Source organism: Nansenia antarctica, assembly GCF_963989245.1.
Source record: "Nansenia antarctica genome assembly, chromosome: 2".
NCBI lineage: Eukaryota > Metazoa > Chordata > Actinopteri > Argentiniformes > Microstomatidae > Nansenia > Nansenia antarctica.
The window spans coordinates 21,608,074-21,629,593 of record NC_137675.1 but is presented as its reverse complement, the minus strand read 5'-3'; the positions used below and the strand labels follow the sequence as shown (position 1 = coordinate 21,629,593).

General features: G+C 46.4%; 1 protein-coding gene across 1 annotated transcript; it reads right to left on the bottom strand.

Annotated features, from left to right (window-relative positions):
- Nucleotides 1-6,538: 6,538 nt before the first annotated feature.
- On the bottom strand, nucleotides 6,539-20,249 carry LOC308149952 (glycerol-3-phosphate acyltransferase 1, mitochondrial-like; the record flags this gene model as incomplete). Its single annotated transcript, XM_080522830.1, has 12 exons — nucleotides 6,539-6,685; nucleotides 8,345-8,560; nucleotides 9,935-10,119; nucleotides 10,241-10,505; nucleotides 10,914-10,984; nucleotides 11,930-12,048; nucleotides 14,457-14,539; nucleotides 14,758-14,856; nucleotides 18,440-18,619; nucleotides 19,669-19,777; nucleotides 19,914-20,047; nucleotides 20,166-20,249. 12 exons carry the CDS (start codon nucleotides 20,247-20,249, stop codon nucleotides 6,539-6,541), a joined length of 1,692 nt encoding a protein of 563 aa, XP_080378956.1.
- Between the last annotated feature and the right edge of the window lie 1,271 nt (nucleotides 20,250-21,520).

Here is a 21,520-nt window from a genome sequence, read left to right as displayed (position 1 = left end):
CCGGCACCTTTCTTTGATCTCGATTTCCTTTGATCTTTTATGGGGGGTCATAAATCATAAGGTATTGATCTTTTACAGAAGGGGGGTTTATTTGCCCCCGTTGAGGGTTTATTTGCCCCCGCCATTTGTTCAGAACACACCCCCTTTGGCTCGGGTGTGAATATGAGGGCTGGTCCAAAACGAATGTTGACGTAGGTGTTTAGGAGGAGTTGACTAGCAAGGGTTGAAATGTGTTTAAATAGCCTAGCTGTGTCTATCACTTAAATGTCAAAGACTCAACAATGGATACTTGTGATGATTTCGCATGCATGGAGTTCAATGACATCGGATCAGACGCCGAGGTCGATCGTCTGGGCTCCCTAGTGTTGGCACCGCGGAAGAGGAAGAAGCATTACCCTGATCAGACATTCGGACTTTTCATGAGATCACAGGCTGAAAATATCACCGGAGTTGTCAGTCTCAACGAGGGGCGTTCAGCCGGCTATTCCTTCAACAATGATGATAGGGTGTGTACCGATAGTGGCCTGTAGGGGCGCTATACCAGCTACTGCATGTTGAATGTACAACGTGACGAATAAAGCTCAGCTTTGTGAATGGCGACCAAGTGTGTGTGTGCACATTGATACATGGTACCAGGAGTGGGGTGACACTAGCCTACAAAGATGAATAACATTCGGTCGCCGGACGAGTTGAAGTTAAGTGGAAATGTCCACGAGAACTGGAAAGCTTTCAAGCAAAGTTTTGAGCTGTACGTGTTGGCAATCGGTCTGGAAGAGGCGAAACATGAACGTCGAAGGGTAGCACTGCTTCTCACAGTGGCAGGCAGAGCCGCGAGGGACGTTTTCAACACGTTTCGGTTTCCTGAGGGCGATGACCAAAAGTATGCAGCAGTGCTAGCAAAGTTTGAGGAATATTGCACACCTAGGAAAAATGAGACGTACGAACGGTATGTTTTTCGCAACAGAGTACAGGCCGAGTCAGAATCCATTGAACAGTTTGTCACGGACTTGCGTCTGAAAAGCCAGTCGTGCAACTTTGGCACATTGTGTGACTCGCTAATAAGGGATCAGGTCGTCATCGGCGTTGTCGACAAGAAGGTGAGAATGCAACTGCTCAGAGAATCCGATTTGAGCCTGGAGAAGGCAGTACAAATCTGCCAGGCGTCAGAGAGCGCCAAGATGCAGCTCAAGTCATTCGAGCCCGAACCAGCATCGGTGGACGCGGTGCATGAGAGGGCCGCTAGCAAGTGGAACAGCAAAGGAAAGTCCCGCGCGCCCAGGCCCACAAAGGACACAGACTGTGACAGATGCGGGGGCAGACATGCAGCGAATAACTGCCCGGCTTACGGTGTGGACTGTCGCAAATGCGGTAGGAAGAATCACTACGCCCGATGCTGCCTGTCAAAGAAAGTACAGGTGGTGCAACAAGGCAGCGACACGACCGACACAGACGAGGATGACGAGAAGTGGTTCGTGGGAACTGTGGAGAACGAGGACAATAAGGAGGAGTGGATAGCCAATCTGGAAATCAATGGAACGACAATTCCTCTGAAATTGGACACGGGGGCTCAGGTGAACATACTGACGATGAAAGACTTTAATAAACTGTACAAGAAGCCAAAAGTGCATGTGAAAAAGATAAATCTGAGAACGTACAATGATGAACCGATTCCTACAAAAGGGGTATGTAGGGTCACACTGTCAAGGAAAGGGCACTCTGTTAATGCTATGTTTGTGTTGGTTGAGGGTGATAGACAGACCATATTAGGTCTGAAATCCTGTGAGAGATTGGGCCTCATCAAAAGAGTGCATGTAATTGACAGGTCTGTAGTGACACCTAGTGGTGCAGCTGAGAAACAGCATGAGACTGTAGCAGACACAGAAAAAATAAGGAAGCAATATAGAGACGTATTCGGTGGTATAGGATGCCTACCTGGGCAGTACAGAATACAGTTAAAAGCAAATGCGGAACCTGTCATCCACCCGGCAAGGAAGGTGCCGGTGACCCTTAAAGCTAGGCTGAAAGCAGAACTACAAGCCCTTATAGAGAAGGGCATAGTGAGGAAAGTAGAGGAACCGACTGAGTGGGTCAGTTCTCTGGTGATAGTTGAGAAAAAGAATGGTGACTTGAGGCTCTGTATAGACCCAAAAGACCTGAATAAGTGGATCAAAAGAGAACACTACAAACTACCAACTAACTCAGACATAACTAATGCTATGGCAGGCGCGCGTTTCTTTTCTAAGTTAGACGCATCATCAGGGTTCTATCAGATCGTTCTAGACGAAGACAGCTCCAAACTGTGTACCTTTAACACACCATTTGGAAGGCATTGCTTTCTCCGCTTACCGTTTGGGATATGCTCAGCTCCAGAGGTGTTCCACAAAACAGTGCAGCAGCTGTTTGATGGTATGGAGGGTGTGGGTGTGTTTATTGACGACATAGTGGTCTGGGGCACAACAAAAGAAGAACACGACGAGAGGCTACGCGGGGTGCTAGAACAAGCACGTAAAGCAGGGCTTAAACTGAACAAGTCGAAATGTGAGTTTGGGGTGACAGAGGTTACTTACCTAGGTGACAAGTTGTCCGCGGAAGGGATACAGCCTGATCCAGAGAAAATAAGGGCAATAGTAGAGATGCCAGCGCCAAAAGATAAAACAGACCTGCAAAGAGCATTAGGGTTAGTCAACTACATGGGGAAGTTCATACCAAATCTGTCTGCAAGCTCAAAGGCCCTCCGTAGTCTACTGGAAAAGCAAAACGAATGGCAGTGGGAACACGAACATGCAAATGAGTGGGAGGTGTTAAAGGCCAACCTGATCAGAGAGCCGGTGTTAAAGTACTATGATGTTGACAAACCGGTCAAAGTCTCTACTGATGCATCCAAAGAGGGTCTCGGAGCGGTGCTGCTCCAACGACACGGCACAGAATGGTTTCCCGTCGCTTACGCATCCCGAACGATGTCATCTGCAGAGCGCAACTATGCGCAAATTGAGAAAGAGACATTAGGCGCGGTTTTCGGATGTGAAAAGTTCCATGAATATATCTACGGCAGGGAAATAATACTAGAGACTGATCACAAGCCGCTTATTGCCATTTCCAGAAAGCCACTTGGAGATGCACCGCCACGCATCCAGCGTCTCATGTTACGGCTACAGAAGTACCACATGACGCTCGAGTTCACTCCAGGAAAGTACTTAATAGTGGCAGACGCTCTCAGCAGAGCGAGTTTGAGTGACACGGGCCCGAGCAGCACCGAGCAGGAGGTGCAAATCCATGTGGACTGTGTGAAGGCCCAGCTGCCTGCATCAAATGAGAAATGGGCCCAGTTCGCGCAGGAAACAGCAAGCGACAGAGAGTTGCAGGAGGTCATAGCGGCCATCCTCTCACCAGGAGATGAGGCCAGGATACTGCCAAGTCCGTATCGTCACACTAGAGATGAACTGACAGTGATCGACGGGGTACTCCTTAAAGGTAACAAAATAGTAGTTCCCGGCTCCATGAGACCAGAGATGGCTAAGTTAGCACATGAGGGCCATTTGGGAATAGAGAAAAGCAAGAGGCGGGCTCGTGAGGTACTGTTTTGGCCATACATGAACAGAGATATTGAGACTGTAGTACAGCGATGTGGGATTTGCCAACAGCATAGATATATGCAGCCTAGAGAGCCGCTTCTGCCTCATAGCAAACCAACCGAGCCATGGGAAAAAGTAGGTGCAGACTTATTTCAGCTGAAAGGGAGAGACTATTTAATCATAGTGGACTACCATTCAAACTATCCAGAGTATGCGCTGTTGTCTGATACCACAGCAAAGCAAGTGATCGCTCATTCTAAGTCTATTTTCGCAAGGCACGGTATTCCAGTGACTTTAGTAAGTGATAATGGGCCGCAGTTTAGCTGCCAGGAGTTCGCAGAGTTCGGAAAACAGTATGGATTCAAGCATGTAACCTCAAGCCCACTGTACCCGCAGTCAAATGGTCTAGCGGAAAAGGGAGTGCAAATCGTGAAACGACTGCTAAGGAAAGCAGCGGAAGCGGGTGAGGACCCGTACCTGGCAGTCCTCAACTACAGAGCATCACCGCTGGAAGGTGGCCGCTCACCAGCAGAGTTGCTGATGAACAGGAGGCTCAAGACAAAGCTGCCGTCAGCAGAGCACCTGCTCCAGCGCGCTGACCACCGCACGCAGAGAGAGCACCGGGCCACACAGAGAGAGGACCGGTCCAAACGTGCCTATGACAAAAGAGCACGGCCCTTGGGACCTCTTGAACGAGAGGACCTAGTGAGAGTCAGATGCGAAGGAAGATGGGGACCGGTCGCACAGGTCCTTAAAGAGACTGCTCCAAGATCATACGAGGTACTTACCGAGAATGGCAATACAATCCGCAGGAACCGGAGACACCTGTTGAAGATTCCACGCCCAGAACCACAGCCTGCAGAGAATGGCAATGACAGGGAGACTCCGGGAGAGCAAATAGAAGGGGGGCATACTCAATCAGACACGGACAGCCCTCCTGTCGAGTCACCCTCCCCTGGGGTGGAGCGGGTTCAAAGGCCGAGTAGGTCCATTGTCAAACCTAGGAGACTTGTAGAGGAGTGCTAATAACACGCACAGAAAGGGTGGGTTTGTTATTTTTATTTTATTTTTTATTGCGGACTTGGAGTTCTGTTCTCAGGGTCATTACTGTTTGTTCTGGACTCAGGTTATTTGTGAATTGATGCTGTATGGTTCCATTACAGTTTGTTTTCAATGAAAAAAAGGAAAGAGTTAAGAGAAGTGTAATAATTGTACTGTTTAGAGTACCGTTACATTGTTTATTTGTACAAGCTGGAGAGTACATCTTGAGAATTCTAGTACGTATGCTAAGCTATAGATATAGACTTGTAATATCTGTGAACTGTTATTCTCTGAGATCAACTTCATCTTAATCCTTAGAAAAAGGGAGATGTACCGATAGTGGCCTGTAGGGGCGCTATACCAGCTACTGCATGTTGAATGTACAACGTGACGAATAAAGCTCAGCTTTGTGAATGGCGACCAAGTGTGTGTGTGCACATTGATACAGGGTGGTGCAGATCTATGTGTTAGATGCCGGGGGAAAACACGATCAAACGACTCCTGTTGTGCCGTTCAGCGCAGGAGACTGGCGAATGCTACGTAACCATGTGATGCCTAAAATGTCTGGAGAAACGGACCCTCCCTGTCAAACATTGTGGATTGCTGACAACACTGAAATGACATACTATGTGTGTTTGAGCTGTATCCAGGACATTAACAATGGTTCTAAGTACAAACCGACTAATGCAATGAAAAATGTGGCGTTGTGTTACGGTGGTATTGGCAGAAATAGATACACATACAACATGGAATATGTCGCTATGTGGAGGCATCTTAAAATGTTGGTGACGTGGGATGAGTGGATCATTATGGAGAAAATAATGGCCGAGATAGACCAGATCTTTGAATGTTCGACTGTCAGGAAACTTGCATTACCCCGACGATTAGTTGGAGTTTGGTTAACAAGACTTTTAGAGCAGTTCATCGCCGTGTTCACACAGACGGGGGTGGTGTGTGTGTGTGTGTGGGCGTGTGTGTGGGCGTGTGTGTGTGTGGGACTGTTTACACTATGACATGTGATGATGATAATAAAACGTTTTAACATGAAGAACATTTATTCGTATGTCCTTATTTCATTACACATAGGAATTCGTTATTATATCATGTAAAACGAGTACTAGTAAGGCTGGGGCTCCGAGGTGTCACACAGAGCGTACCATGTGGAGTGGTGGGGTGTTGCGTGCCCAGACGTCTGTCTAAAATAATGTTTGGTTAATCAGTTTGTATGTGTTAATACGGCGATGTGGCGCCGTTGATAGGCAAGATTTCAAACAATACACCTGGCGCCGGAGCTTGGCTTTAGTCACAGCGTGAGTTCGCTCGGCGGATTATTTCCGTTTGTTTTCAAAGACTACAGACGCGCATAAAGGTGATGATTTTAACCCTCATTTAAAAAGGTTCACGAATGCTTCAATATGCATAATGACGTTCGGAGGGCGTCTGTTTTAAATGGTATATAAGACAGCTCTTGATGCAGACACTTTCGTGAGAGAGAGAGAGAGAGAGCGAGTGCCAGTCGAATTCTTCTCTTCACTTCCGCGAGAGATAGAACTCAAATCCTGACGAATTCTCCACCATCGAGTGCATTCAGAGACCCCGAAATCGCCATGGAAGTTAATATGTAAGGTAAGGCCTTTAATGTGTAGTGTGTTCTGGTGGGTGTGTGGGGTTGGATTAATAATCAAATAATGTTTACACTATGTATACAAGTTATTACAATGAAAACAGCTGTGGAGGATTGGGGGTTTGTGTGTGTGTGTGTGTGTGTGTGTGTGTGTGTGGGTGGGGGGCGTGACTGTTTAATAATATGTGTGCATTTATATGCGTGTACACAGGCTTGATACAGGCATCCTAGACCTAGGCGATCGGCCTGAAAACGTTTGGGCCGGAATATTAGCTGCTCCAGAGACACTGCAAAACACTGCTCAATATGGCGATCCTGAGATGTGGACCCGCGACGACGTTGAATTCTCGGGCTCCTTAGACATTGTGGAGAGAGAATTGGCCGACGCTGAACTCAGTAGAGGCTTCTTAGACAATTTGGAGAGAGAACAGGACGTCGCTGATCCCCCCTATACACAGAGGTATGATGTTTGAAAGATTAACAGAAAAAGGAATGATTTTGAAACATGTGTGACAAAAGTATTTCTAACAATATGCTGAAAACTATCTATATCCATAGATTTCAACGAGTGATTGAGAGGGTCAACAACACACCCCAATCGTCAGACAGCGGACTGGACAGCCCTCCACACAACCCAGCTATCAGGCCTGCAGAAGTTCTAGTCGGAGGGGGGTTGAGGTCGACGCCATGCTTGTTGAATGTTGCTGATCATCGTCCCAGGTCTGAACCCTGTGTTGCAAAGATAACCCCGAACTCGTTTGGTCGTGTTGTGCTGAAGTCTGAAGAACATGAGCCCCCAAGAGGTAAGCCTACAGGACTCTTCCTGGTTCTAACAGTTAATTTGAGTTTTACGTACCACAGTAATTACATTTTTTACATTTACATTTAATGAGGAGACACCAATCAGCAGGATTTGCAGCAAAATGTGACATGAAATGCTACAGAAAATGCCACAGCCCATATCCAACTTTTTAGGCCTACTGTAGCCATATTACCCCTCCCCCTACCCCACCCCACAAAGAGAAAGTTTCTCACTCATAGGGGAATGACTGCTGTTTATCATTTAGCTGGGTTTAAACCTTGATTGTGAAGTGAATAATGATAGCAATAATGGTTATTTGATACTATAATACAAATATTATTGTCATGATCTTTTTCAGGATGTAAGAGAATATATGTGAGCGAATCAAAATCAGACTCAGGCGAGGAGGAGGCAGAAGCAGGTTTGAATACTGTTTTGGTCTGGAAAATGCGCTTTCTAAAATGGAGTGTCCTACCCAAGTTGTCTTGCATTAAAACCCTTTTGTTGTAGACTATTCTAAACCTCTTGACAACGGTTGTGTTCTTCAATGTGAAAGATTTCTTAACACGTACAATATTTTCAGTGCGGGCCAACACATGACTTGTGCTATTCCTGTCGGCTACGAAATGATCAACGAGTGTGTGTGTGTGTGTGTGTGTGTGTGTGTGTGTGTGTGTGTGTGTGTGAGTGTGTGTGTGTGTGAGAGAGAGAGAGAGAGAGAGAGAATGTGTGTGTGTGTGTGTGTGAGAGAGAGAGAGAGAATGTGTGTGTGTGTGTGCGAGAGAGAGAGAGAGAGAGAGAGAGAGAGAGAATGTGTGTGTGTGTGTGTGTGAGAGAGAGAGAGATAGAGAATGTGTGTGTGTGTGTGTGTGTGTGTGTGAGAGAGAGAGAGAATGTGTGTGTGTGTGTGTGAGAGAGAGAGAGAGAGAGAGAGAGAGAGAATGTGTGTGTGTGTGTGTGTGTGTGAGAGAGAGAGAGAGAGAGAGAGAGAGAGAGAGAGAGAGAGAGAGAGAGAGAGAGAATGTGTGTGTAAGGGTTTCCGTTAGAAAAAATTGCCGCCGGTCATCGTGTCCGGGAAGATTTCGATTTACCGGACAAACGTGAGATATTCCGGTCATCATATTAGAATATAATATAGCTGTTTGTCGCGGTGATTACTGTTGTGTAGCCTATATATGCCGTTTAATGTCTATTTCTCATCCGATACGATTAGATGCGAGCTATATAATATATAAGAATATAACATGATTCGCATGCGCGCTATGCCATTATCACAGAAGCCGTTGTGCGCTTGTAGGCTCCTACCTGGTCAACAGCCTTTGCAGCATCTAGCGCGGCCAGCGCAACTCGGTGGGCACCACAGTGCACCTGAATGGAAAACGCACTCTGTTTCTTCAGAAGAGCACCAACTCCAGCACGCTTCCCCATCATTACACTGGCCCCATCCGAGCCCAGGCCAATGACGCGGGACAGCTCCACACCTCTCTCGCGGAGCACCTCCACCACTTTGTCAAATATACACTGTGCGGTCCCGGAGTGCACATCATAATTGCCCAGAAAACATGTCTCAACTCTTCCTTTTATTTCCAACTTCACGTATATAATCAGCTTCTTGTCCACGGTGATATTTACTGTCTCATCAATGATAATTCCAATGAAGTCACTCCCCTTTAGCTTTTCATCCAGCTGATCCATCACAACGTCTTCCAGTGCCCTTTCCATGTCATCAACGGAGTCGCTGTGGCGGTAAATGCCCTCACTCAAGACAAAATCTGGAGCCTTAACTGCTTTCAGTAGCTCAGTCAGTCCCACATACTGATGACATGCGATGCCATTTTTTGCCATGTGAAATGCAACTTGTAGCTGAGAGTGCAGCTTATTGTTAGCCGTTTCATTAGCCTGCTCACAGTGGCCTTTCATAGCGGTTTGCTGTTGCCTCAAACTGACCGCCGATATGTGCTCACTGCACCGACTGTGATCAGTGAGAGCCGACATTCTCATATGTGTTGCTCCTCTCGTGAATCCGTTATTCCTCCCCGATTTTTCGCACGGTGAGCAGAACATTTTTCTTTCCTCATCTAAACGCAGCCAGGGGAAATGTTCTTTCCATTCAACTCGGAACCCTCGAGACTTCTTGACTGGAGGAGCCACTACCTCCATCTCTTCAGAGTCAGACTTCTCCTCAGACTCATTGTTGCTTGGTTTCATGAAGTCATTGTTAAGCTTACTTTGTCTTGCCATGTTTACATTAATTTAATCGCTCGCTATGGTGCACTTGACTTTGAGCTGCAACGTTTGCGTATTATTATGGTGGCCGGGTTGGCAGGGTTGCCAGATGGGCCGGGTTATCGCCGAATGGGCTACTGGGTTTAGCGGTAATAGACTGGTTAGGCTGTAATCCCATCTGGCATCAATCCCATGTGGCATCTGACTATTACCGCTGTTTCGCATAGGCTAGCCTACACATTAGGAGTCATCATCATGCCGGCGTCAAATCATATAATAATAAAAGAAATACATAGCCTATATATTCGTCTTTTTAAAAATAGAAGGAATCAGAATGTGAACTTTAGCGAATTGTATTCAAATTGTGCTTAGAGGGAATTATTTTCACCGGACATTATGACCGACGAGTTTTAAATTTGTCGGACTTCAACACATTTTACCGGACAAAGACCGGTAATTACCGGTTAACGGAAACCCTGGTGTGTGTGTGTGTGAGAGAGAGAGAGAGAATGTGTGAGTGTGTGTGTGAGAGAGAGAGAGAGAGAATGTGTGTGTGTGTGTGTGTGTGAGAGAGAGAATGTGTGTGTGTGTGTGTGTGTGAGAGAGAGAATGTGTGTGTGTGTGTGTGAGAGAGAGAGAGAGAGAGTGTGTGTGTGTGCGCATACTCACAGGTATATAGCCAGGCGGCAGTAGATGACAGAGTTGCAGAGCTCTCTCCGTCAGCTCGTCTTGGCACAGCGCCACGCCAAACTCCATGTCACCTTTGGTGTCGTCACCGTGGACATCGTCACCCATGAGCGTGCTGCTGACCCCGGAGCGCGCCACCTCATTCAGCATGGCCGACACAGCACATGCTGACCAAAACACACACAGCATGTTGAATAGAGCTGTTAGCTCCATATAGAGCAGAATCATGAGTGCTAACATAGCGTTTACTGATATTCCCTGTGTGCGGGCGTCGGCACACGCACCCACCTCCGACAGCTTCCTGGATGAAGGTGTGTGTGAGTACACGGGTGTGGAGGGAGAGGCTGAGGGTGGCGGAGAGGGAGGGGTGAGGGGCGACGAGGGGGTCTGTCCTGGAGGGAAGGGCTGCCAGGGTAAGGTGGGGGGTGAGGAGGGTGAGGGCGTGGTAGATCACCCCGACCAGACTTCCCCCGAAGCCCATGTCTTTGTTCCTGAACAAGACCTCCTCGATCAGCCAGGCCACGTCACGACACAGAGCAGAGAGAGACACACCCTGGGGAGAGAGAGTGGAGACAGAGGGTAATGGAGAGAGAGAGATGGAGAGAGGGCCAGAGAGGGGTGGTCGGGTAGCTGAGCAAACTGTCTGATGACCAATGGAAACAAATAGCAAACATGACATGACCACCCAGTGAGACCAGACAGAGAGAGGGGAAAGACACAGGAAATGGTGGCCATTCAACCAAACTAACAAGGAATGGTGGTGTGTTTATGGCTCATTAGCTCAGACTGGGACTCATCAATATGACATCACCATGGGAGAGGAGGTCACTCCAACAGAGAGAGAGAGAGAGAGATGCGTGCAAACACACACACACACACACACACACAGACACTGAAACACACGGACACTAAAACACAGACACGTATACATCTTTTAGTATCAGGCCGGTATGATCAGTACCTTGCGGTGTTTGTGCAGCAGTAGACAAGCCACCAGGCTGGTTGACATCACAGCCATACAGGATGCAGTAGCTGTAAACAGGAAACAGGCCACATACATCAACACACGTTAACATCACCTCAGTGTACGACATAACAGACAAAGAGAGAGAATAACATATAGATATGTTGGTCGAGCGGTTGGTCCTTGCATCCTGACTCCCCTTAAAAACCACCCACCCCCCACATTGGATCCCCACCAGTTTGCCTACCGGCCGAACAGGTCAACGGAGGATGCAATCTCCACGGCACTACACCCCCCCCCCCCCCCTAACCCTAACCCACTTTTTTTTTTTAAAGATACTATAGTGATTGACAATCAAATGTTGTTGTGTGTTTCGACAGTGCAGAGTACAGGACTTTGGTTTGTGGGAAACGTGCATTCTCACTGCAAACAAATCGCTCCGTGGAGCAATAGCAAGTGGACCGAGACCACCCTCTCTAGGCGGACACGGTCCGGTTGATTTGATCCGGAGCAGAGTGCGATTGCTGTGTTCACATATGCCCAAATGAACCGAATTAGGGGGGGAAACGCTCCCTGATTCGGACCAACGAGCTAGGTGTGAATGCACCCTTATATTATGTTACATACTTCAAGATCTATTGCCCTTGTTCTGTACATATCATACTGTATGTAAATCATAACTGTACACATCATATTGATACACATCTCAATGTACTTTTTATATTCATTTATTTATGCGCACTGTAATACCTCATACTACTATAATACCATGCACTGCCTACATATCATGTCTTTTGCACTCTGGTTAGATGTCAAACTACGTTTCGTTCCCAGTACTCTGTAACCTAATCGAATATGAGACGGTGGGAATGAGAGAGAGAGAGAGAGAGAGAGAGAGAGAGAGAGAGAGAGAGACAGAGAGAAGGAAATAGGAGAGAGGCAGAGAGTAACACCTGACAAGTAGTCTGTCTGAGGTGGATAGAGAAAACACTTGACTTGAACAAGGTTCTTACAGTAGATGAGATGCAGGGTGAGGGCGACGCAGAGGTCTCTCTCTGACTGGCTGAGCTCAGGCATATAATGAGGGGGAAGGACCCACGACATCATCCTCTGCCCAAATATGGCCTCGGAGCTGGTGGCAAGGGATGAGAGAGGAAGGCAGAGAAGGGAGGATAGAAGGAATCAAATCAAATATTGCAACATGTGTCAGTTCATTCAGAAGAGCGTCATACAGGGATAAAACGGCTGGCCTGGTTAAGGCCCATAGACTGTGTGAGTGAGCATCATTTAGGCAGCCCAGACAAGGGTGCATGTTGAGAGTGTGCGACCTCTTTAGGCAGTGCACAGGGGACGGCAGTGACGTGAACGTGGATGACGACAACAGGGAATAGAAACACACAGAGAGATCCTGGGATGACCTAATGGTTGTGTGCGTGCGTCTGCATGGCGACGAGTGAGTGTGTGTGTTTAAGGAGTATGCATCCTTGCATACTATGGCTGTAGTGGTATACAACATTTTCGGTTCGGTACATACCGCGATTTTGAAGTCACGGTATGTTTTCGGTACAGCAGGGTAAAAATTCACAAAACAAACTTTATTTTCCTATTTCCCCCCCCCCCTCATTATTACTAAACAGTGGGTCTTCCTTTCTTAATTAAGATGGTGCCTTGGATAAGTCTTGGACAACTGTAGTTTGTGCTTGTTCATAAAGGGCTGGTATGGTTTGCTGAATGAAATGCGGACGAGAGGGAACTACATAAAAATACTTGATTACTTTCAATGTTTACATTTACATTTTTGGCATTTAGCAGACGCCTTATTCCAAAGCGACTTACAATCAATACATTTGACTAAGGAAGTGAATAATCAATTCACCGGTTCTAGCAGGAGGTATAATCTAGCTCAGGCCAGGGGCCACTGGCAGTCGTCGTGAAAAAGTCTTTTATTTTATTTTTTTATAGACACTGAAGAGACAGTACAAGGGGGGCAGTAGAGTCTTAGGAGGCATAGTAAAGGGGAAAAGCAGGTGTCTCAGGAGACGTAGTGCTGGGGGGTGGTAATGTCTCAGGAGGAGCAGTTCAGATGTAACCTGAACCTGGGTCTTCAGTCTCCGACGGAAGATGGGTAGTGACTCTGCAGTTCTGACAGACCTGGGCAGCTCATTCCACCAGCGGGGAGCCAGTGTCGTGAAGAGACGTGACCGGGCAGCGCGACTGCCGTGTTGGTGTAGAGGTGGTGGGGCCAGTCGGCCAGCAGAGGTGGAGGAGCGGAGTGCACGGGCTGAAGTTTGGGGGGTGACCATTGCCTGCAAGTATGCAGGGGCTGTCCCCTTTGCTGCCTGGTAGGCAAGCACCAGGGTCTTGAATCTGATGCAAGCTGCTATCGGGAGCCAGTGAAGGGTGCGAAGGAGCAGGGTGACATGAGAACATTTGGGGAGGTTAAACACCAGACGGGCAGCAGCATTCTGGATGAGCTGCAGAGGTCTGATGGCGAAGGCGGGGAGCCCGGCCAGGAGTGCATTGCAGTAGTCAAGGCGGGAGATGACCAGGGATTGGGTCAGGAGTTGCACTGCTTCTCTGGTGAGGAATGGTCGTATCCTTCTGATGTTGTAAAGGAAGAATCTGCAGGAGCGTGCTGTCGCTGCGATGTTCTCCGCACAGGATAGGCCGTTGTCCAGGATCACTCCATGGTTCTTGGCTGTCTGAGAGGGGGTTACAGTAGAGTTCTCCACTGTGATTGAGAAGTCTTGGAGAGAGCAGGCTGTCCCAGGGATGAAGAGTAGCTCAGTCTTGTTAAGATTGAGCTTGAGATGGTGGGCTGACATCCATGTAGAGATGTCAGCGAGACATGCAGAGACACGTGTTGCCACATGTAGGTCAGAGGGGGGGAAGGACAGGAAGAGTTGAGTGTCATCTGCGTAGCTGTAGTAGGAGAACCCATGAGAGGAGATTGCCGAGCCAAGAGACTTGGTATAGAGGGAGAACAGTAAAACCTTTAAAACCTGTGTTCTCGACAACGGAGTATGGGCTACTTAAAGACCATGGGGGAGCTGGGTTTGTACTTCACTGTTTTGTGATGTTCTGGTGATGCTGTCTCAATGAGTGAGCAAGTTCGACGTACAGCCAACCCGATCGCAGTTGAACAATGCTAGCTTTAGTCCGATCCACCTGTCTTTGTAGGTAACTGAGAAACCGTAATTTTCCCAAACAGGAGACTTAAGGGATTCTGGAGGAACTTCAAGCTCTAGTTTAAGATAAACTACTGACAATGTCTCTGTGGCGTGTGTGCGCATCCATACTTGCTGAGATTACTTCAACACACAAAAAAGTTCTGCACGTGCAGTGGGTACAGCTGAATTCGTTCGGTACACACGCGAACCGAAGGACCCGTACTGAACATTTTCGGTACAAATACGTAAACCGTTACACACCTACTGCATACACATGCCTCTGTTTTGGCGTATAGCAGGTAGCGTGCACATACACACAGATCCAGGCACAGAGTCGCACACACACACACACACACACACACACACACACCTGTTGTTGAGGATAGCAGGCAGCAGCAGGTCCTGTAGAGGGCGTCCTCCATCCACTCTGCACCTCCCTGACTCACACATCTCCTACAGTCACAAAGACAAGACTTAAGAAACACTAGACTACTGTTTCATTGACAAGACAGCGGTTCCTAGGACGTCACTGACTGTCATTCAGACTGACCCAGATTGAGCACTTCTTCAAATGTGAGCTTTGATCTGCACAGTTCGTCAAAGAGGACAAACAATAGCAACCACTGCGAGTCTGCAACAGCCCTTTGTGTTGTGTTGTGTTGTAGACCCACCCGTAGAGAGAAGGGTTGGGCAAAGTGGATCCTCACATTGCCCCTCTGTCCACCCCACAGAAGGGACAACACACTCCGCACAGCAGACGGAAACCCAGCCTGGGGGAAAACACACACCATAGGCTATAAAAGTGGTATAATTAAAGCACTATATCTAAATCACTCACAAAGACACTCATCCTTATTCCCATGAACATGACGCATGCAAATGTACATACGCACGAGACACCACCAACTCATCTGCCACGTAGCAGTCTGAGAACACACAGACACAGACACAGACACAGACACACAGACACAGACACAGACACAGACACACACACAGACACAGACACAGACACACACACACACACAGACACACACACAGACACACACACACACAGACACACACACACACACACACACACACACACACACACACACACACACACACAGATTAGTCAGCCATTGCAGTGTTTCCTCTATATGCATTTATTCGTGGCGGGCCGCCACGAATGAATTTCCTCCGCCACTAATTGATTCAGACAGTCCACTTTGATTCAGGCTGCGCAGAAAGGCAGCGAGTTATTATGACCGGAGAACAGAAAAAAAGCAGATTGAAGCTAGATTTAGGCCGCTTCCAGACCAACATTTCGTTACGATTTAGGCCGTAGTTATTTACAATAATATGTTACAATGTTGCAATTAACCTCGTCGTTTGTGTTCGCACTGCAATCAAGACTGAATCGCTCTCAACAGGCGCGCGGCGCGAGGCGACGCGCTTTCAAAACAGTTTTGTGATTGGTCCGAATTTAGCGGGACATTTGGATTTCTCTTTTAGCCCGTCGCCGGTGCCTTTAATCCCGTAAACGTATCCTAATCGAAAATGCAACATCATCAGCGACGACTGTGGGTTATTGCATTTACTGCTGTTCTCTGGTTCATGTTCTTATACCAGTGCTCAGTATATTAGAGTATTTTAAATGAACATTCGTAATGTATGTCTCTGATGTTCATGGTCAATTAAATCAGCCTATTTTGTGAAACAAATAATGTTCCCGCTAATGGGTTAACCGAGCATTCTCGCACCTAACGTGCAAGCACCTAGCTTCGAACTATTCATAGCAATATGCGCGGGGCAAAAATAATCTATTGCCTCTAAAATCACCACGAACAGAACGGCGGAGGTACGGGTAAGCAGGGCTCATGTTGGTGTCCTCAAAGGTAAGAGTTGTTTTTCTTTAACTCAACTGATAGCATTACCTTGCTGTTGTTGTTTACCGAATGCTCCATCTGACTGTCACACTGTGATTTTACTTGTGTAAACAGTTAATGAGTAACGTTAGCCGGTTTTGTGCGAGTACTCTCATGTAGGCCTACTTCGTATTGATCTTTCTGTGTGTGTGTGTGTGTGTGTGCATGGGCGTCAGCAGCTTTTTGAATGTGGGGGGGACACTTTTTTTTCGGGGGGTCTGGGGGTCCCCCCCCCGAAATTTTTTAAATAGTAGATTCAATTTCCTGCATTCTGGTGCGTTTTACACCCAAAATAATCTCCCTCTTTCTTTGTTTTTCCTTGGAGCTGGCATGGTCTGCAATTACTGACTACTATTATGTTTTGGTTTAACTCACAGAGGCCTGACACTGACACGTGGCACTTTTTAGGTACTTTATTAAATATGAAGATTCAAAAAGAATCAAAGAGTGAATTAGAAAAGAATGAGGTAACTTTGAGTCAACAAATTGAATAAAAAGTTATGAGGAAACATAAAATATGTACCTAGGCTACTCAGAGCCTATTACAATCAAACTTAGCCCTCTTCAGTGCATTGCAGAACATACAACTATAACAAACAAACAAAATCAAAGAGTGAATTAGAGCTGTCTCCACTGCCCCTGCCTGCTGCCCCTGCCTCTGACTCACTCTCATTCTCAACCACCTATATCAGGAGAAATGGGGATGCATTGAGCACTTGTTCATATTGTTTTTCTCTATTAGAACATTTGACATAGAAATACAATCATCAATACAAAAAATACAATCACAAGCATTTTAGAAATAGAAAAATAAATGGAACAGGTGTTTTCTTCTTATTTTTTAACCCTAGCTCAAGCAATCAGATGCAAAATTGATTCTTTGGGTGGGTGCAATGGCCAAATTAAATTGTGCAAATGCTCAGGGCAATGAACACGGGCAGGAGATGCAATAATGACAGGACAGGTAAGCACTGTGAGGTGTTTGTCGCCATTCTGTGCTTTTGATGACATTTCGCCTGTGTCTGTTCTGCATTTAAACATGTCTAACCGCACTAGTAATGCCTAACAAAACTGCTAGTGCCATATAGCTGATCTAGCTCGTATTTGGTTGCTAGTAGGCTATGCTAATTCTATTGCTAATACAGAGAATGTCTCATAAGGTGCTAACATTCTTATCAGAAAAGCTGGCTGTGTTTGACCTTGGGAGAACGCAATGTTGCTGTTTGGCCACTCACGGGAAAACTTGGATGACTTTGACTTACTTTTCTCTTCTTAGAATTTTTTTTCCTTATATCCATCTTGGTGGATGATCTAAATATCATCTTGCCTCAGTCTGAATGTTTTGAATCTGCGTGCGTGTCTGATTCTGCTGCTGCCGTGTTAAAAACAGAAGTAAAACGCGGAGTGGACTTCTGGATATGGGCAATCCCCTACTCATAAAGTGGAACGGATTTGATTGTGAAGCAATGAAAATAACGCTGACCAGTCATGCAACATATTTTTGATGGCAAATGTGGGGGGGTCCAAACGACCTTGTTTCAAAGGTGGGGGGGACACGTCCCCCCCCAAATATATGGTGGTGACGCCCATGTGTGTGTGTGTGTAATGCGCGTTCCGCATGTTCCGCTGCAGCTGTAGGATATGTTGGTATTTGATCACCTTCTATATAAAATCACCTGCTCGGCTTTAATGACTTAACCGCTATTTAAGAAATTATAATTGTTGCCACCCTCTAGTTTTTGGTAAAACTACGTCTTTGTTTTGAGCGCCAGTGTGCATTTTATGCGCTGTGCGCGCGAAAGATAACCGCTCCGCCACTAATGTGAAATATTCGGGAGGAAACACTGCATTGTGATTATATCATGATAAGGCTCTCCCATTAGGAGGAAGATTAGAGGTGCAATAACACTAATGAGCAGGATCTAATTAACAATAAGATGAAGAGTGAATGTGTGTGTGTGTGTGTGTGTGTCTGCTGGACTATAATGAAGAACAAGATAAGAGGGAATTTTATCATGGCAATTAACCTAGCATTCAGTACTGCCACCCATCCGTCTACTCGCACGCATGTACGGACGTCGGACACACACACACACACGGAGGAAACGATAATCGTCATCCGATTCCAAAAAGTTACTTTTTTATGTGGCAATGGGAGGAGAGGACTAAAAACCCCTGAGAGGGATACTGCCATCTGTCACTTCCATCTCTGTTTCAAAATAGCCCTGCACTGGTTAGTTAAATGATGGGTTGGGTTTCTATTGTGGCACAAAAAGTGTTTGTTGTACCTTGAGTTGCCACAGAAGAAATTTAAGTTAGAGATTGCTCCTTTAAGATGATTAATGTGTGTGTGTGTGTGTGTGTGTGTGTGTGTGTGTGTGTGTGTGTGTGTGTGTGTGTGTGTGTGTGTGTGTGCATGGTTGCGTGTGTGTGTGTGTAACTTCCAAACCTGTGAATCAGTCTTGGGGACACAGTCGTAGGTTATGCCGACAGGGACCAGGCTGATATTGGGTACTGCTCCGTCTGTCATAGCCTGTCTGACACGTGCCAGCCACTGCCCTCCTCGTCCGCTCTCCCCCGACACACACACACTCAGTGTCTGACCCTCACACAGCAACTCACCAACCAACTACAGATAGGGAATGAGAGATGGGAAAAAGAACAAAGTGTGTGTGTGTGTCAAAATGTGGTTGTGTGTGTGCGTGCTTGTGCGTCCTTTTGTTCTCTCACAGATGGAGCAAATTCAATGACTACTGAACAGCAGCAGAGCAGGCCTGAGAAATACACTCAATAAACATGACAAGTCTATTAACACTGACACATTACTTACTTCCACACAGGCAATAGATAACCTTCACACTGCAGCACGTCCATTAAACTACCAGCTTACGGCTACATCTGATAAACAACCTGCTTACTCACTGCTGCAGTTCTTCAGATAAGTGTGCAGCTGACCTGTTTTTCATTCTAATATATTGATTAATGTTCTTAATTAGCCTTTAACTCCTCCAAAAGAAAAGATGCTTTTATGTTGTAAATGGACAACTTTTAAACAAAGCCAAAGTTATACCGTACTCAAGTACGGAGAGGAGAGAGGAGAGAGGAGAGACAGAGAAACAGAATGAAGGAATAAAAAAAAGAAAAAAGAGACAGGAGAAACAGGAAAAGACAAAAGGAATGCAAGAGAGAGCAAAAAAGATTCCTACATTTCACTGGCCTTCTCTAAATAAGGCAACAACATACAGACAAATCACTTCCTTCGAAAATCTGAAAAAACCTGCCTGGGCCTGCCAAACGCACACTTGCATTCACACTAGCTCTTTTCTCCTCCTCTGTTTCTCTCGCTTCCCACTCTCTTCTCCTCTCTCTCCACTCATTCCCCCTCTCTCTCTCCCCTCATTCCATCCCTCTCTACTCCCCCCCCCCCCCTCCCTCTGCTGCAACACACACAGAACGCAATCATCACTCTCTGGTGAAACTCAGGCCTGTAGTTAATTTCCATCTAATAATGAGTGTGAGAGTAGACGAGGCTTGCGACAGCTTGCGTTCTGATTAAAAAGCTGCCATTCAAACATGTGGCATTACTGGGAGAGCTTCAAAGAGGGTCTGCTTTTGAGTGTTTGTGTGTGTGTGTGTGTGTGTGTGTACCCGCAGCGGCACTCAAAGAGTCCGACTTACAGAGGTCATGATTGGTGAGTACAGGCTGTCCATCTCAGCATCCTGCTCTGCGATTGCACCAAGAGGGAGGAGTCCTGCACCAAGAGGGAGGAGTCTCTGCAGGATTGACCTATAGCAGCACATCACCTGAGTTAAATGACTGGAAGAGTGAGCGACCCACACATTTTTGTAAGAACGCAGGATTTGTGTGTTCTGAGGTGTGAGTGTGTATGTGTGTGTGTATGTGTGTGTGTGTGTATGTATACCGTAGCCAGGTGTTGCGTATCTGTAGGGGACAGAGTGTGTAGGGCACTCTCAGGTTGTTACAGAAGAGAGCCAGGGGGATAAGAGCGTAGTCCACAACGCTTTGATGTACACACACATACACCAGGGAAGTGTTCTGTGGAACAAAGAAAGACATGCGCATGCATATTAAATCAATGACTCTCATCATTGTCAAGGTCAACAGCATGCAGGCATGTACATGTGAGGAGGTGTGTGTGCGTGTGTGTGCGTACCTGCTGTGAGGCTCTGCGCAGGGCAGCCAGGTGGTTGAGGTTAACCTGAACACTGCAGAACTCAGACCCAAACAACTTCAACATCACCCAACCAACCAGCCTGAAGAGACAGAGAGAGATTTAGCAATGTTTGAGTCAGACAACACTCAACACTAATGGAGAAAGAGAGCCAGGAGGGTGAGATGAAAATTAAAATTAGGATGAAGATAAGAGCGGGACAGATGACACAGGATGGAAATGAGAGGGAGAGAGTGGGGGAGAGAGAGCGAGAGGGAGAGAGAATGAGAAGATGACAGCTGTAGAAGGAGATTGAAGGAGTTATGGGGTGATGAGGAGGACCAGAGAGAAAGGGGGTGATGCGGGGGCTTGGCAGAGAGAAGAGGATAGATTTCAAAGACAGATTCCCAAAGACAACCACAATAGAATTTCAATGACGGTATATTTATTCTGAAGCAGTTTAAAAGGCATACAGGACTCAAAAGGCATACAGATTTCATTATTTATGAAATTCCAAAATGATCTCACACGCACTCATGCACTCACACACTCACACCAATCAATGAACAACAACAACGCAGTGAACAACAGTTGTGAACCTAACAGTAGCTGTGACTAGCTAGCTAGCTGTAACGTGTAACCAGGCGATAACATTGGGGTGAAAAAGTGGGGTGAATATTTGTTCCCATCTAAAATAAAAAGTCATGCCATAGAGGGTTAATATCGACTGTGAGAACTAAAATACATGAGTACTTCCTACTGACCTGATCGCCCCTCCTCTACAAGGCCTAGCTAGCATTGTGCTTTATTATTTGGCAGGGAAATAGACTCCTGGGGGACAACAACAAAAAAACAATTGTTGTTCTTTACCACAAAGGTTCTCCTGAATGTATGTAAAATACTTTGCAAAGTGCAAACAAAAATGTTGCCGAAATGACAACCAAAAAAGCATGTCACCGTGGACATTATGGCAAATCAAGATAACAAAATGATATGATGCGTTTTTGTGTGACTATATGCCCAATTTGTGATACTCATTGTTTAACCTTAAACATACTTTAAGTGTGCCCACTCTCAGTAGTAAACAACATTCTTAGGAGCAGGCATATACCATAAAGTAACAGTGAGACCAGTTTAACTCTAAGGACATAGGAGCCTTACATTGGTCAGCAGGGTAGAACAGCATGGACACAGGATAGAGCCATGTATGGGAACTAATGTCAGTATTGTAAGTTACGAGGTAAAGCTATTCCCTCTCTGAGCACGGTATATAAGCTGTAACAAACAATCAGTACTTTGCTCGGCACCAGCCGTAGCCAAGCTCGGCATCCCTTATGGCGTAGCCATGCTTGAAGCTT